Source organism: Mustela putorius, unplaced genomic scaffold (genome assembly GCF_011764305.1).
Source record: "Mustela putorius furo isolate JIRA1106 unplaced genomic scaffold, ASM1176430v1.1 tig00003853_pilon_pilon_pilon, whole genome shotgun sequence".
NCBI classification, from domain to species: Eukaryota; Metazoa; Chordata; class Mammalia; order Carnivora; family Mustelidae; genus Mustela; species Mustela putorius.
Window position 1 is genome coordinate 21,574,027 of NW_025422005.1, and position 17,048 is coordinate 21,591,074.

The 17,048-nt window shown below is 49.3% G+C and overlaps 1 protein-coding gene across 7 annotated transcripts in view; it reads left to right on the forward strand.

Annotated features, from left to right (window-relative positions):
• PTPRU (protein tyrosine phosphatase receptor type U) overlaps positions 1 to 17,048 on the forward strand; it is a 77,130-nt gene that overhangs the window by 14,660 nt on the left and 45,422 nt on the right. For all 7 annotated transcript variants that reach the window (XM_004740969.3, XM_045064076.1, XM_045064074.1 and 4 more), the window contains exons 2-8: positions 741 to 872; positions 3,660 to 3,931; positions 4,465 to 4,546; positions 4,650 to 4,765; positions 5,154 to 5,328; positions 5,850 to 6,143; positions 15,860 to 16,168. In XM_004740969.3, coding sequence (XP_004741026.1) covers positions 741 to 872; positions 3,660 to 3,931; positions 4,465 to 4,546; positions 4,650 to 4,765; positions 5,154 to 5,328; positions 5,850 to 6,143; positions 15,860 to 16,168 — 1,380 coding nt within the window. The remainder of the gene's footprint in view (positions 1 to 740; positions 873 to 3,659; positions 3,932 to 4,464; positions 4,547 to 4,649; positions 4,766 to 5,153; positions 5,329 to 5,849; positions 6,144 to 15,859; positions 16,169 to 17,048) is intronic.

Consider the following 17,048-nt stretch of genomic DNA (forward strand, 5'->3'; position numbering starts at 1 on the left):
TCCCTCCTTCCTCTTCTCCTTTCCACTATAAATACTCGATCCGAATCACGGGACGCTGCTTCTCTAGTCATACGTGCGGCCCTTTCCTGTCCCAGGCGGGTAGGCAGAGACCTGACTTGGGTGATTGGGTGACAAGTGACTCCCTGAAGCTCACCTGTGGGGCAGGAATCATAGGGGTCCCTGCCTCAGGACCTGAGGCCTGAATGAGATGCCATGCCGAGAGCTGGTAGCTAGCGCCGTGGAGGGCTTAGAATGATCGGTGGCCATTGTTACTGTGAGGGAGAGATCGTCAGGGCTGGCTTTTTGGGCTCACAGCCTGCCAGTCCTGAGCTGCGTGCCCTTAAGACCTTAGTTTCCTCGTCTGTAAAATGGGGATAATTCCACACCTGATCTCCTGAGTGGTGAAGCTCTAATGATGTAGTGATAACGTTAACTGGTTTTCCTGGTGGAGGGTCTTTCCTGGGGGAGGGAGCAAGGTGGGGTCCTGGCGAGTCCTGGCGGGGTGTGGGTGGTATGGGGAGGTCTTGATATTGGTGGAGACAATAAGAAGAGGGAAAGGGTTGGAGAAGGGAGAGTTTTGTTGGAGGGAGGGAGCAGTGGAGAGAGACCCAGGAGAGGGAGGGATGGGGGGGTGGGCCTGGGTGGGAGGGTGCAGTGGGGGCCCCTAGAGGGGAGCCCCAGGAGACTTCCTGGCCAGGGGTTCTTCCCTAGCCAGGACTAACCAGGCCTTGCCTTCACAGCCGGCTGCACCTTCGAGGAAGTGAGTGACCCAGCAGTGCCCTGTGAGTACAGCCAGGCCCAGTACGATGACTTCCAGTGGGAGCAAGTGCACGTCCACCCTGGCACCCGGTCTCCAGCGGATCTGCCCCATGGTGAGCCTCCTCCCCACCACCATTTCTCTTTCCCTCCTTCCAGTTCTAGCTCCCTGCTGTGTGCCCTTGGACATGTTCCTTAACCTCTTCGGGTCTCATCTGCTTTTGCATCTGTAATGACAAACATGATACTATGAATGTGGGGCTCTGTGGACGCTGTCCAATTGTGTGTATCAGGTAGTTTTACCTGTAAAATGGGTGCGGGTTCAAGTAATCAAAGGCACTTATAGCTAGGATAGTTAAAACCCACTTCCCATTATTCCGGCTACAGGTTAGCTCGGGGTCCACCCTACTCCCTTCAGGTCTTTCTAAGCCCCCCCACCTTCAGGGAGGCTCTCTTCTCCCTGAGAACCTCTGCATCCTTGACTTCCAGGATGTGAAGATGCTGATTGAGCTGTAACCCGGGGGGCTGGGTGTTGCAAAACCAACCTTCCTCTGCCCCCTTCTTCTTGGAAGTCCCAGATCCTTCCCAATTTCTACCTAGCTCTGCCCTGTTTCAGGATGAGGCACTTCTGGCATCGTGAGCACTGTGATGGGAGTCAGGAGCCTAATCATGTGGACTGTAGTCCTACTCTGATGATGGCCCCTAGTATACTGGTTCCAGAGTCACGAGGACTGGTCTTCAAATCCTGGCCTTATCAGCTGTGTGACTTTGGGCAAATCACTTAACCTCTCTGAGCTTCCATTATCTTAACCATAAAGGGGAGAGCCCAGCAATCCATTTCATAGGGTTATTTGATAATGTCTACAAGGTGCCTAACACGGGAGTGGCATGTAGGCATTCAATTAATGTTTAGTTGCTATTATTGGAGGTATTTGAGGGGGTCCAGTTACCAGCACCCCTTCACTGGGTGCAGAATCAATGGGGCATCCAAAAAAGGATAAGACAGATGGAGGCTAAATTATCAACTTTATTTGCTTAGGTTGGAAGACACAGCATAATATGAGAACAAATGGGCTTGCTGCGGGAACCCCAGAAGCAGAAACGTCAGGATGTCCTCACCTGTGCCCTGTCATAGTAGCGGGTCAGGCCCTTTGCTACTCAGCTCACAGCATGGTTGCAATTGCACCTGCTCTCAGGAGTTTGGGAAGAGTCAGCAAAAGTTCTCAGTGGTGAGGCCAAGACTTGAAGCCACCAGAGGGGCCCTGCCCAGCCTGACACGGGCAGCCCTGAGGGTCGTCACCTACCGCTCACCTTGCCTCCTGGAGGCCCCTGTCTCCGCCTCTTGCCTTTGTGCCCTCCCTGGGGCCCTTCTCTCTGCCTTTGCACAAACAGCCCTCAACTCCTTGTTTGACCTCTGTGCTAGCGGGTATCCAAGTCTGACCTGTGTGACTGATCTGTAAGGTGCCCACCATGGTAGGGACCTTGTGTGGGCTCTGCCTCTCTCTCTCTCACACCTGCAGAGCTAGGGGAGAGAGAAATTTAGTGTTTAGTGCGGGCCTTGTGCTGGCTCGTGGGGCTGCAGTGGTTGGCCAGAGGGCCACGGTCTCTGCTCTCTTGGTACTTCTATTCTAGGGAAGGGAGTTGGGGATGGAGGGAGAAGGAAGAGCCACCTGAATGAAGAGAGGACATGGAAGAGTGAAATGAGGAAAAGAGAGGAGAGAGAGGGGCAGAGGAAGCCAGAGGAAGAGGCAAGAACAAAGTGTCAGACTGAAAGGCGGAGAGACACACACAGCTGCTCACAGGGAGAGGAGAGAGGAGGAGGGAGGAGTGGGACAGGCCCCACTGTTGGGGGCCAGGATGTACCGCTTTCTGGGTGGGGATGGGGACTTGGGGGTTCTGTTTACTACCCCACCAGGACTGATCCAGGGGCTACCTTCACAGGCCTCTGGCTCACAGAAATGAATGAGATCCCCTCCAGTGGAGTCCCTGGGGAGCCCTCCCAGAGCAGGGAGCCTCGTGGTTTGGGATCTGAATGAGCTTGTGTTGGCTGGTAGCCAAGCCTGGGAGGAGGCAGCGCTGGGTGGCTGTGGGCATCCTCTTGGCAGCTGCTGGGGCCTTCTCCCCACAAAAGGGAAGCCATAATCCTCCAGCCAGGTCCGGAGGAGTCCAGCCCACTCTCCTTCTGCCAGGCCCCCTCCACTCCTTTGCCCATGCACAGCCCGGATCTGGATCTGGGGAAGGAGAGTTCTGCCTTTCTCCATGTTGCAAATCAAAAGAATTGTATCCCAGGCATTTAGACCCAGGGTGGGGGCTGGAAGGGAAGTTAGAGTCCTTTCATTCAGTCTCTGTTCTACACACTCATTCAGTTTGGGTTCAGACCTGTGCTGGGGACCCAGTGGAGACCTGGAGGCATCACAGGCTGCTGGGGAGACAGACCTACACTTTATTAATGATCCAAGGGCCAGGAGAGAAGCCTGTAGGGGGATAGGGAGGGAGGGCTTCAGAAAGGGGAGCTTTCGAGGGCCTGTCATGTGCCAGATTCTTGACTCCAAGATAAATGACCTAGTTAGTTTCCGCCTCCAAGGGCAGCTCAGCACATGGGGAAAGTCATGGGTCAGCATGAGCTTGGACTGTGATTGTAGGTGGTGAGGGGCCATAAAGGGTTTTGAGAGAGTCACTTTTGTGTGTTTTGTGCTTCTCCAATTCTCTCCTCCGGGGAACAGATGCAGGGAGGTGAAGAGACTCAATCTAGTGAGTCAGAGCTGGGACCAGAACTCAGAACCCTTGACTCCCAATGAGTCCAAATGTCTGGAGTCCTTTGTTTCTGCCCCCTTCTTCTACTCACCTGACCTTGGTCCTCCCCAAGCCTCCTTAGCTCCTGCCTCTTCCTCTTTTCTTTCTAGGCTCCTACTTGATGGTCAATGCTTCCCAGCATGCTGCAGGCCAGAGGGCCCATGTCATCTTCCAGAGCCTGAGCGAGAATGACACCCACTGCGTGCAGTTCAGCTACTTCCTGTACAGCCGGGATGGGCACAGCCCGGGCACCTTGGGCATCTATGTGCGTGTCAATGGGGGTCCCCTGGGCAGTGCTGTCTGGAACATGACAGGATCACATGGCCGTCAGTGGCACCAGGCAGAGCTGGCTGTCAGCACCTTCTGGCCCAATGAGTATCAGGTAGGCTGGGTTTGGTCTGTGGTCAGCCTGTGCTTAGGGGTGGGGGTAGAGCGGTGTCAGCCTGAGGTCAGAGTATGCTAGTGACCAAGGTTGAAATTAGTCTGTGTTCAGCATCAGGAATCAATATGTGGTCAAGGTCAGGGGTCAGTCTGTGGTCAGCATTGGGTTATTCTTTGCTGCTGTGGTGCAGATTTAGCATCAGAGATCACTGTCAAAGGACATAGTCAGTGGCTGGAGTCAAGGGTGAGTTGGAACAGTGCTGACCTGGAAACCCTGCCTGGCTGGGAAAATTTTTCCTGCTTGAAGGTAACTGACCAGAACTGGGATGGAACCTCTGGCCTTGACCTTGTTAGCTCTGGCTGCTGACTCTCCCTTCCCACAACTAGCAGACTTGGTAGGGAAGGTCATTGTGAGTTGAGCTGACCTCTGCTGGTTGAGGAGCCTGAACTGGAGCAGAGCTAAAGAGGTCCCTTGTGGGCACCTCCCCAGGTAGAGCTGGAGGGATATGACAGGGACCCTCCCGCCTCCCCCAGGTGCTGTTTGAGGCCCTCATCTCCCCAGACCGCAGGGGCTACATGGGCCTAGATGACGTCCTGCTTCTCAGCTACCCCTGCGGTGAGTCCCAGCCCACGGGGGGTGCAGGGTGAGGGGTGTGGTGGCCATGGCTCCGCCTGTGGGGGGCACAGGTCCGGCTCACACTGAGGCTCTATTCCCGCAGCGAAGGCCCCACACTTCTCCCGCCTGGGCGATGTGGAGGTCAATGCTGGCCAGAACGCCTCCTTCCAGTGCATGGCAGCAGGCCGAGCAGCAGAGGCGGAACACTTTCTCCTGCAGGTGAGGGGCGCAGGGACCTTACTGGGGTGTGGGAGACTTCTTCTGGGACTTGGGTTCCTGGGGGGGGGGTGCTGAGTCGTTCCAGCATTTTCCAGCACCTCTACTCACGCCTCCTTGCCCTCACCTAAACTCTGCTCTGCCCTCTTGGGGGCTCTTTTACCCCCAGGACAGAGAGTGGCTCCAGGATCCCCAGACCTCTCTCCATTAGAGGCAGAGACTGCATTCCCTTAATGGGCTTCTTATCCTGCACCTTCCAGGGGCGGAGCTAGTTCCAGGAACCCCCTGCGTCCCCTGAGTATTAGGGACTGCTCCCCTCGTCCGGGTTATAGAGAGATCACGACCCTCCCTCTCCGGCGCTCCTGACCCTGTCCACCTTACCCTTGTGCAGCGGCAGAGCGGGGTGCTGGTGCCCGCCGCCGGCGTGCGGCACATCAGCCACCGGCGTTTCCTGGCTACCTTCCTGTTGGCCTCCGTGAGCCGCTCGGAGCAGGACCTGTATCGTTGCGTGTCCCAGGCCCCGCGAGGTGCAGGCGTCTCCAACTTCGCGGAGCTCATCGTCAAGGGTCAGCCGGCTTACGCTCGCGTAGTGGGGGGTGGGTGCTGGGGATGCCACCTCCGAGGGGCGGGGTCGAGGTGTGACCGGCAGGGTGTGGCCGGGGGCGGGGCCTGCGGAAGTGACAGATTCTCCGCTGGGCGGGGGCGGGGTGTGACTGAGAGGCAGGCGAGCGGGGAGATCCTGTTAAGCTGTGAGCCCCGCTAGGCGGGGTCTGGCTGAGGGGATCTGGGGTTGACCCGACCCGCCTGCGGTCAGCCCCTGAACGCTAGAACTTGGGGATTCAGAGGGGAATGAGGGACAGGGCTTAGGGGTGAATGTGGGATCAGCCTTTGGAGCGGGTGCCCCTTAATGCCTGGGGATTTAGTGGGGGTAGGCAAGAAGGTCTAGTTTTGAGGGTCTGGGGGCTTCATCAGGGTCCTTGGAGGACAGGGAGGGCTACTGGAGATTTGGATATGCTACCATGTGGAGTTGGAGGCAGGGTCTCACAGCTCATCTTTTTGGTTCCGCCTCTCCCTCACGCCTTCGCAGAGCCCCCCACCCCCATCGCGCCCCCCCAGCTGCTGCGCGCGGGGCCCACCTACCTCATCATCCAGCTCAATACCAACTCCATCATTGGCGACGGGCCGATTGTGCGCAAGGAGATTGAGTACCGCATGTCGCGTGGTCCGTGGGCTGAGGTGCACGCCGTCAGCTTGCAGACCTACAAGCTGTGGCACCTTGACCCGGACACCGAGTATGAGATCAGCGTGCTGCTCACGCGCCCTGGTGACGGCGGTACTGGCCGCCCTGGCCCGCCCCTCATCAGCCGCACCAAGTGTGCAGGTGGGTGCCTCCTGGCCCAACAGCGTCGTTGGGACATCTGGGTATGGGGTTAGGGCTAACCGGGGATGGGCCAAGGGGGCTCATTAGGAGAGGTAATATGGCCCGCACTTGAGCCTCTGAAACATTATAAAATGTCATGATATCCCCCCAGTCCTTGTTGTGGTAAAGGTAATAATGATAGCTAATACTTTGTGCCGGACACTCACACATATATGTGTAAACACGTAGGTACACACACACAGACATTGAAAACTCACAGTGCTATGATCTACCTATTCTTGTCATATCCATTCTACCGATGAGATGCCTGAGGTACAGAGATGTTAAGTGACTGGCACAAGGTGAGATAACTAGTCAGTGACAGAGTTGGCATTAGAATCCTTGACTGGCTGGGTCCAGAATTTGTGTTTTTTTTTTTTTTTTTAAGATCTTATTTATTTATTTGACAGACAGAGATCACAAGTAGGCAAAGAGGCAGGCAGAAAGAGAGAGAGGAGGAAGCAGGCTCCCCGCTGAGCAGAGAGCCCGATGTGGGTCTCGATCCCAGGATCCTGAGATCAGGACCTGAGCTGAAGGCTTAACCCACTGAGTCACCCAGGCACCCCAGAATTTGTGTTCTTAATTCTCCATTATAATACCTAATAAATGACTATAAACCATAAAATAAAACTGTGTTACTAAATTTCAACTGGATTCTCTTGTGGGGTTTTTTGAGACTCAGGTCTGCTCTTCTTTGTCCAAAAGGGTACAAACAGCTGTTAGGAGCTATGGCACTTCTGTATCAAAGGACGCTCTTGTTTAATTTGAACAGAAATTGAGACTCGAACAGAACAGATCTCAATGTAGTTCCTTAATTGGAATCTTTATTGAGATAATTATAAATTCACATGCAATTGTAAGAAAAACTGCAGGGGGCCTGGCTGTGTCAGTTGGTAGAGCATGTGACTTGTGATCTCCGGGTGGTGAATTCGAGCTGCAATCTGGGTATAGAGAGTGCTTAAAAAAAAGGGGGGGGAGAAGATACAGAGATTCCCCACACACTTTACCCTGTTTCCCACAATGGTAACATTTTGCAAACCTGTAGTGTAATATCATAGCCAAGGTATTGACATTTATATAATCTGCAGATCTTCTTCAGAGTTCTCCGATTTCACTTGTTCCCATTTGTGTGTGTGCGTTTGTGTATTTAGTGCTATACAATTTATCACATGCATAGGTTTGTGTGTTTATTGCCATAGTCAAGATACTCTTTAGTCAAGCCTTTGTGTGGCTTCTTATATCTATTTTCACCTCCCTCCCTTCTTCCGACCTCAGCTCCTGGTAACCACTAATCTGCCCGTCATTTCTAATATTTGCCATTTCAAAAATGTTATATAAATATGACATCATAGAGTATATATGCTTTTGAAATTGGTTTTTAAAATTTTGGTAACAGGTTTATTGAGATATAAATCACATCTCATAAATTCACTCCTTAGGGTGTGTAATTCAGTGATTTACGGTATATTCAGAGTTGTGTATCTGTCACCGCAATCCATTTTAGAACATTTTCATCACCCCAGAAGGAAAGCTTGTACTCTTTAGCACCCTCCACATTTCTTCCTACCACCTCCAGCCCTAGGCAACCATTAATCTATTTTCCATTTCTGTAGAATTGCCTTTTTCTAAACATTTTGTATAAATGGAGTCATACGAGACATAGTCTTGATGACCAACTTCTTTCACGTCACTCATGTTTTCAAGGTTTATCCATGTTGTGGCATGTTTTCTCCTTTATACTTTTTTAATTCCGGACAACAGCATATTGTATTCAGCTGTACCATTTTTTTACATTCCCATCAGCAGTGTTTGAAGGTTCTGATTTCTCTACATTCTCACCAACAGTGGTTATTATCTGTCTTTTGATTATAACCCTTGGAGTGGCTATGAAATGGTATCTCAGTGGGGTTTTGACTTGCATTTCACTGATGCTTAATGATATTGAGCAATTTTTCATGTGCTCTGACCATTTGGATGTCTTCTGTGTAGAAATGTCTACTCAGATTTTTTTTTACCCATTTTTAAGTTGGGATATTTGTCTTTGTATTATTGAATTGTAAGAGTTCTTTATATATTCTGGATACTAGATCCTTATCAAATATATTCACAAACATTTTCTTTGATTCTGTGGGTTGTCTTTTAATTTTCTAAACAGTGTCCCTTGTAGCACAACAGTTTTTCATTTTGAGGAAGTCCAATTTGTCTGTTTTTCTTTTGCTGTTTGTGATTTTGATGTCATATTAAAGAACCATGGCCTAATCCAAAGTCACAAAGATTTTACCCTTTTTTTCTAAGACTTTTATAGTTTTAAATTTTACATTTAGGCTCTTAATCCGTTTTGATCCGTTTTTGCATATGGTGTGAGTTAGGGGACCAACTTCATTCTTTTTGCATGTGGATTTCCAGTTGTCCCAGCACCGTTTGTTGGAGACAGTATTCTTCTCCCATTGAACTGTCTTGGCACTAAGATTGGTTATTTTGGTCAGCATCATTCCCTGGGAACTCATTCAAGTTGTTATGTACATCAGTCATTTGTTCCTTTTTATTGCCGAGTAGTATTCCATGGTGTGGAAATACTGCAGTTTGTTTAAACTGTTAAGAGAGGGGCATCTGGACTGGCTCCTGTTTTGGGCTATTACAGGTAAAGCTGCTGTGAACATTTGCTTTCAGATTTTTGCACAAACATGAGTTTTCATTTTTCTGGGATAAATGCCCAAGGGTGCGACTGATGAGTTGCACGGCAATTGTGTATTTAGTTCCATCAGAAACTGCCAGAATGGCTGTATTGTTTTGCATTCTCACCAGCAATGTATGAATGATCCAGTTTTCTGCATCCTTGTTTGCATTTGGAATTGTCTCTATTTATTTATTTTTTTAACCATTCTGAGAGGGGTGTCATGATATCCTGTCTTGGTCTTAATTTGCCTTATTGTCCTTAATGCCCAATGTTGAACATCTGTCCATGTGCCATTTGCCATCTGTCATCCTCTTTGGTGAACTGTTCATATCTTTGCCCATTTTCTAATTGGATTATTCATTCTTTCCTTCTGAGTTTTGAGTTCTTTACACATTCTAGGTACTAGTCCTTTGTTGGGTATGCAGTGTATAAATATTTCCTTCTTGCTTTAGCTCATCTTTCCATACTCGTCACCTGGGCTTTTACAGAGCAACCGGTTTTAATTTTGATGATGGCCAGTTTGTCGACATTTCCTTTTATGAGTTGTGCTTTTGATGTCAAGTTTAAGACCTCTTTGCCTAGCCTTAGATCGCAAAGATTTTCTCCTTTTTTTTTTTTTCCTAAAAGTGTTATAGTTTTTACATTTTACATTGAGTCTGGTGATCCATTTTGAGTTAATTTTTGGTTAAGATGCAAGGTTTTTATTTTTATTTTTTTTGCCAGTCTATATTCTTAAGTGTTTTTAAAAGCTGATTGGGGGATCCATCTAAAATCCAGTTGCATGTCACATTTTAAGAGACCCTGGGTGGTGGCTTGGAGTGTTCAGTGGGAATTACTTTCTAGATGAGGGATCTGGGTCAGGTTACTTAACCTCCTGGAGCTTTTGTCCCCTTGTTTTACAGAATGAGAAGAATATAAGTCTTCATCACACAGGGCTGGTGTTAAGGTTCATTCAACAAATGTTTATTGAGTGCCTGTTATATGTCAGGCACTAATATAGGGATATAGGACTGTGACCATGATAGACCAAGGCCATGTGGGTTCCTCCTGCCCTGCAGGAACTCTACGTGGATCTCAAATGGTGGCAGGAGCAGACAGTAAAACAAGTGAGATATATAGTTTGTCAGATGATGATAAGTGCTGCGAAGAATAAAGCAGGATGGGCTGGGGTGGGGGTGCAGATTGGGTGTGGGGTGGGGGGATTGTTGTTTTAAAAAGCCCCAGGGACCATTTGATTGAGAAGGTGACTTTTGAGCAAGCCCTGAGGGAGTTGAGGACTGAGGACTGAGGACTGAGAAGGACTCAGCCACGGCAGGAAGCTGGAGAAATTGCTTGGGGTGGGGGTGGGGGGTGGTGGGAAGCAGGGTGACATCACCTACTTTGTTTAAAAGGATGACTCTGGCCCTTTTGCAAAGAATAGATTCTAGGAGGGCGAGGGGCCAAGAAGGGCACCCCAGTGAGGAGGCTGCTGTAACGGGGCAGCTGCGAGATGTGGAGGCTGGCAGCTGGAGGAAGTGGAGGAGGTGGTGAAAAGTGGTTAGCTCAAGAAGGGGCTTTGACATATATTCTGGGTTTATCGTGAAGGTCGAGCAGACCGCATTTGCTGATGGACCCGCTGTGCAATACGCGAGAGGGGAAGTAGAGAGAAGGCGGGGATGGCTCCAAGGTGTTGTGCTTGAGCAGCTGGATGGATGGAGTTGTCATTTACTGGAAAGAAGCAGACTGCAGAGGGGCAGGTGTGATGGGGTGCCGTAGATCAGGAGTCCTGTGCTGGAAAAGTTGACTTTGAGATGCCTATTAGACGTTTAAGTGGAGATAGCCATCAGGCGGATGGATTTACGAGTGGAGCTCAGGGAAGAGGTTCAGGCTGCAGATATAAATTTGAAAGTCATCACTATAGACTTAGATGGTATTTAAAGCCACGAGACTGGATGAGATCTTTTACCCTGCTGGTTCTCAACTGGCGGTGATTTTTGTCTCCCGGGAGACATTTGCGGTGTCTGGAGACATGGGTTATTACAACTGGGGGTGGAGTGATAATGGCATCTGAAGGGTAGCGGAAGCCAGGGAAACAGCTGAACATCCCACAGTGCCCGAGCAGCCCCCACAACAGAGAATTATCTAGTCCAAAATATCAGTGGTACCAGGGTTCAGAACCCCGGATTTAGTCCTGAGATTTTAGGGAATAAGTGAACATGGGAAAGAGAGGAGGTGGGAGGCCTGCACCCTCGTGCCTCCCAGTGCTTCGTGTTAAGTGCAAATAATGGCCATAAATGTGCTGAATCTAAGTGAAGATGGGGCCTGACATATAGTAAGCACTCAGCAAATGACAGTTGTCATGGACAGTTGCCCATTCTGCTCTGGTATTCAGAATAAAAGAAATCAGAGCAAAGGGGTCCACAGACAACCTCTCTTCTCCTCTCCTGAGTGTACAGGTGGGGGAGTGAAACCCAGAGAGGGGAAGGCACTTGCCTGGGGATGGTACAGTGGGCCCGGACCGCAGGCTGCATGACGACAGTGGTAGTTAACTCCCATTCTACAGATGTGTATACTGAGACTTAGAGAGTTAGTCACTTTTCCAGGTCCACCCAGTGAGTCCAGAGCAGTCGGAACTGAAGTTTGACTATCCCGATTTCCAGGGAAGTGTTTGCAAACCACAGCAGGCACGGGGACAGCAGGTGCCGTCATGGGCTGACGTGGCCATGTTGTGCTAAGCGCTGCTGAACACGTCCCACAGGCTGGCAAGGACAGACGCAGGGGCCCAGGACCAGAGAGAGAAAACTCAAATGACTCTGCCTCTGCATCTTAATGACATGTTCCCCTTGGATCATTGATGTACCCTGCCCCCTTCCCCAGCACCCTGCTTAGGCGCCTTGGTCAGCAGTTTTGCTGTTGGCCAGCTGTGCTGTCCTCTCCCTCATCGCTCTACAACTCCCTTCCTGAAATACGATTTACTGTAAAAACAGTAATATAATGTCAGGAAAAGGCATTAAAAAAAAAATCACTCTAAACCTTGCCATCCTTGCCCAGTTTTTCAGTCTTCTTCGAATCTCTGCCCATATGCCTTCGGTACACAGTTTTACACCCTTGTCATTGGGATGTAGAAAGCGTTTTGTAGTCTGCTTCCTCTGCTTCGTGGTGTCCCATGTGTGGTGTTGTTTATAATTATGTTTACTGGCTTATAGAAGTCCAGGCAGTGTCTCCATATTGCTGAACGATTGTGTTTCCAGATCCTTATAATTATAAGTAAGACTGCATTGCAAATCTTAGGTCTTGTAGTGGTTTTTTTTTCCCCTCTGAGTAATTTCTTGAGGATAATCAGGAGTGGCTCAAGAAGGGGCTTTGACATATATTGCTTTAACAAATGGTTATATAGAATTTGCACTTTGGAGAGCCCATTGGATTTGAACTTGGGGGGCACCCGGCCTCGCTCTGAAGCCCCTTCCAGGAGAGAAACAGTTGAGTGGTATAGGGTTAATGCATCCTATTAGAATTATTCAAATCAACACATTTTGATGTAATGTCTCAGGTGTTAACTGTGAGCCTCCTTGTTCATCATCCTCCCCCCCCCACACACACACATCTGACCTTTGATCTCTGAGTGGCCTGCAGCCCTGTGGAATTTGGAGAGGGATGGGGCTTCCTAAGTTCTGTTTTGCCAGTGTGTCCTGGCAGCTGAAGCAAGTACGTCTGGATGCCAGATGATTTTTGGAAACAGAGAGACTCATGAATTCACACCCTTCAATCAACATATCAGTCTGTAGTCAACAAACTATTCGAGCCCCTGGATCTGCCCAGATTCGATCAGGGTGGTGGGGGGAGAGGGAAGAGGAGAGTGAACTTTCTTTTCAAAGATCCCTCAGTCCAGTGAGGTCGGTGGGGGCTCACATGGCTTTTGGAGAATGAGGCACCAAGCACGAAGGTTGAATTTTAGCCTTTAGGTCAGACGTTTGTTATTTTGTGCCATACGACGTGGTTTTTATCAAAACCCAAGTAGGTTGCCAGTATTTAAAAATCTGGAGGTTTCACATAAAAATCTGAATTTCTGGCTTCTCTTAAAAAATGGGAGGATCTCAGGGCGCCTGGCTGGCTCAGTCAGTGGAGCGCACGACTCTTGATCTCCAAGTTGTGGGTGTTGTGGGTTTGAGTCTTATGTTGGGTGTAGAGATTACTTAAAACTAGAATCTTTTTTTTTTTTTTTTAAAAGGGAGGATCTGGCCATCCTGAGTCTATAGTCCTTTATGGGCATATTGCCTGGAGCTGAGTAGCAGCTGTCTCTTTTGGATGGGACACTTACTGTCCTGTTTGTCATAGTCCCAGCCCAGCCTATGTCACCAGATCACAGTAATTTCTTGTGCCTTTGTTTAAATGCTGTAGGAGGGCAAAGGCAGCCGTGTATGTTGGCCAGTACTGCAAAGATGGAAAGGGACCAGTGTCCCCAGGGGCAGGGATGTGAGCAGAGCTGCTGGGAGCAAATAAATCAGTGGTACTTGGGCTCCCTAGACACCCAGGGACAGACTGTACACGGGGGGTAGCCAGGACCAGAGCCTGGAGGTCATGGAATAAGCCAGGATCTCTGAACAAGATGGCAGAGGGAGTGCACACAGAATCCACCCCCATCTACTCCAAGCACCTAAGAGTGTGGGTTAAAACAAAACCACATAGAAAAACCTGAGGGAAATCTCTGGGAGGCAGGAACAGGAGAGGAAACATAAGTATGGTCAGTGGGCTTGTGGCCAGCAGCCCTGGGATCGCAGTGAGCAGTGGGACCAGACCCCTAACATTCATATTGGGTGGGGATCGGGTCTGCCTTGCTTGTGGGGAGGAGGGAGCCCGACTTTGCAAGAAGTCAAGAGGTGGGCCTTGCTCCTAGCAGGGGCTGACATACCTCTTTGGTGGCCTGATAAATGACTGGAGGCTGCCACGTGCCCATGGCCCCGGGGAAGGAAGGAAAGCTGTGGTGGAAATGAACTTTGTCTTGGGCTGTGCTTGGGCTGGCATTGTACTAAGTCTAGAGCAGCCTGGGCTGGTGTTTCCCTCTGTGTCTCTCTGTAAAGAGCATCCTGAGCAAATGAATCCTGTAGAAACGGTAATAGGGTCGTAGTTAATCATCTCAAGAGGCCAAGCAGCCAAGCTTTCTCATCTGTTCACTAAGGTGTGTCCCGAGAGTCTCTAACTGGGGATGCTTCGCGGGTGCTCAAGGGATTTGAGGGTAATATATATTTTATGTGTGTGTGTGTGTGTGTATAAAATCTGCATCTCACAGAGTTTGGGTGCCAGTCATCGCCAGCAATCTTGGCTTCTTCCATCATTTCCTTGATGAGGAAATTGAGGCCCAGAGCCTGGAGATCACGCAGCTGGTCAAGGCAGATGGAGGACTAGAGGCTGAGCACCTGAGCTCCATCCTGCCTTTGCTTCGGTAGCCTCGGGGTCCTTTACCATATTACCATCTGACTTCACAGATGCACCCAGAGGCTGTGAATCGCAGCACTGTGTTCCTCCCATGCGTGGGGTTGGGGGGGGGGCGCGGCTGTCTGTTCCTCCTGAGGCATCTGTGTGATTTTGTGCTGGTTGTTCCTGGACGCTGACTTCCTCAGGGCGAGGCAGGTAGTGGTTAAGAGTCTGAATATTGGAGCCGGCCTGTACAGGTTTGCCTCTCAACTTGGACTATCCAGGCCACTGACTCTGGGCAGCTTACTTAATCTCTCTGTGCCTCCATTTCTACATCTGTGTGACGGGGCTAATAATGGCCCCTGTCTGTTGGATTACAGGATGGATTCATTGTGATAAAGCATTGTCAAGCCTCTAGAGCAAGGCCTGGCTCAGGCAAAGCCCCCAGTGCCTGTTAACGGCCATGGTTGTTGTTGTTATTGTTATTTATTTATTTGAGAGAGAGGGAGAGAGAGAGAGTGAGTACGTGCTGGGGGAAGGGGCAGAGGGAGAGGGAGAGAGATAATCTCAAGAAGGCCTCGATCTCACAACTCTGAGATCACAACTTAAAATCACAAGCTGAAATCGGGAGTCAGACCCTTAACTGGCTGAGCCACCCAGGTGCCCCCCCGCCATTGTTGTTACTGCCTTTCTAGAACAGATTGTGTTTCCCTTTGTGCTTTGGCAAAAACTCACTACCCAATCTGAACCTTCTCTTTAGACCTGTGTGGGACCTAATGGCACACAGTTCTGTTGCCCTAACATTCTCTGGCGCTATTTAATTATTTGGCTGTGATTTCCCCCATCATCCTGATGTCTGTATCTTATCCTATTGTATGTATTACTATAAGCTGTTTCAGAACGTTTGGAATTAGTAAATTAAAAAAATAGAGCATTTGGTTGTTTCAGACAGTCCAGTGCCCTCCAGGATGATCTTGAAATAGAAGGTGAACAGTGTTATTAAAGAAGAAAAAGTGTAGGGGCGCTGGGTGGTTCAGTGGGTTAAGCGTCTGCCTTCGGCTCAGGTCATGATCTCAGGGGCCTGGGATTGAGCCCTGCATCGGGTTCTCTGCTCGGCAGGGAGACTACTCCCCCACCCCACCTCTGCCTGCCTCAATGCCTGCTTGTGATCTCTGTCAAATAAATAAATAAATAAATAAATAAATAATAAATAAAATCTTAAAAAAAAAAAAAGTGTAGCTAACATTTTTGAAGGCCTGTTGTGTATCAGCCATTGTCATACGTGCTTTGCACACATTACCTTTAACTTCACAATCATCCTGTGAGGTAGGGCATATTATCTCGTTTTGTGGTGAAGGACACTAAGGTTTGAGGGCAAAGGGACTCAGCTGGTGGTTGCCAGCAGCAAGGGGCAGAGGTCGCATTCACATGTGGCCCCGCCTGACTCCAGCGCACACAATTCTACTTCCCGTTCCGTGTCCTAGGCGGTCTCTTGAATTCTGGAGGACCGAGGAGGGATGATCTCAGCAGCTGATATTTTCTCTCTTGTCCCACTTCTTCTCTTCCTGTTTCCTCTACCTTCTGCTCTCTGCTTCCTGGGTTCCCCCAGAACCCATGAGGGCCCCCAAAGGCCTGGCTTTCGCTGAGATCCAGGCTCGCCAGCTGACCCTGCAGTGGGAACCTCTGGGCTACAACGTGACACGTTGCCACACGTACGCGGTGTCCCTGTGCTATCATTACACGCTGGGCAGCAGCCACAACCAGACCGTCCGGGAGTGCGTGAAGATGGAGCGGGGCGCCAGCCGCTACACCATCAAGAACCTGCTGCCCTACCGGAATGTTCACGTGCGGCTCATCCTCGCTAACCCCGAGGGGCGCAAGGAAGGCAAGGAGGTCACTTTCCAGACGGACGAGGATGGTAAGAATCCCAGCCCTGGTTCCTGGCATACTGGGTGCCTTCCACAGACACCCTATGGGAGGCTGCAATGTTTTTTAAAAATATATTGTATTTCTTTTCTTTTTTCTTTTTTTCTTTTTTTTGAGAGAGTGAGTGGGGTGGGGGGCAGAGAGCACAGGTCAGAGGGAGAATCTCAAGCAGACTCCCCATTCAGTGCAGAGCCCGACTTGGGGCTTGATCTCACAAGCCCGAAATCACCACCTGAGCCAAAGTCAAGAGTCGGGCATCCAACAGACTGAGCCATCCAGGTGCCCCCAGGCTGAAATTTTTCTCGGAAATTTTTTGCTTCCGATTCAAGCAATTCAAACAATGAAGGAATGACCAAGGAAACAACAAAGGCTAATATTTTATTCTCTGGAAGATTTTGGGTTAGATGGGTATCCTTTTTCCTTATACGTTTGAAAGAATTCAGCACTGAAGCTGTGTGGGCCTGGAGTTTTCTTTGTGGCCATGTTTTTTAAATCACAATTTTATTTTTTAAAATAGGTTTTTGAATATTAAGATTTTCTATTTTAGTATCTGTTTGGTGTACTGGGCTTTAAGGAATTTGTTGATTTCACTTAAATTGTCACATTTCTTGACATAAAGTTGGTTATAATCTCTGATTATATTTATTTAATTTCTGTAGGATCATTAGCATGTGTCCCCTGATTTTGGTTAATTTGTGTCTTCTCACCATTTTCTTGCTAGGGGTGTGTACATTTTTAATCTTTCCAAAGACCCAACTTTTGGGTTAGTTGATTTCCTTTACTGTATATATCCTATTCTGTATTTCCTTTTTTATACTTTCTTTAGATTTTATTAGCTGTTCTTTTAGCTTTTTGAGATGGAAGCTTATTAG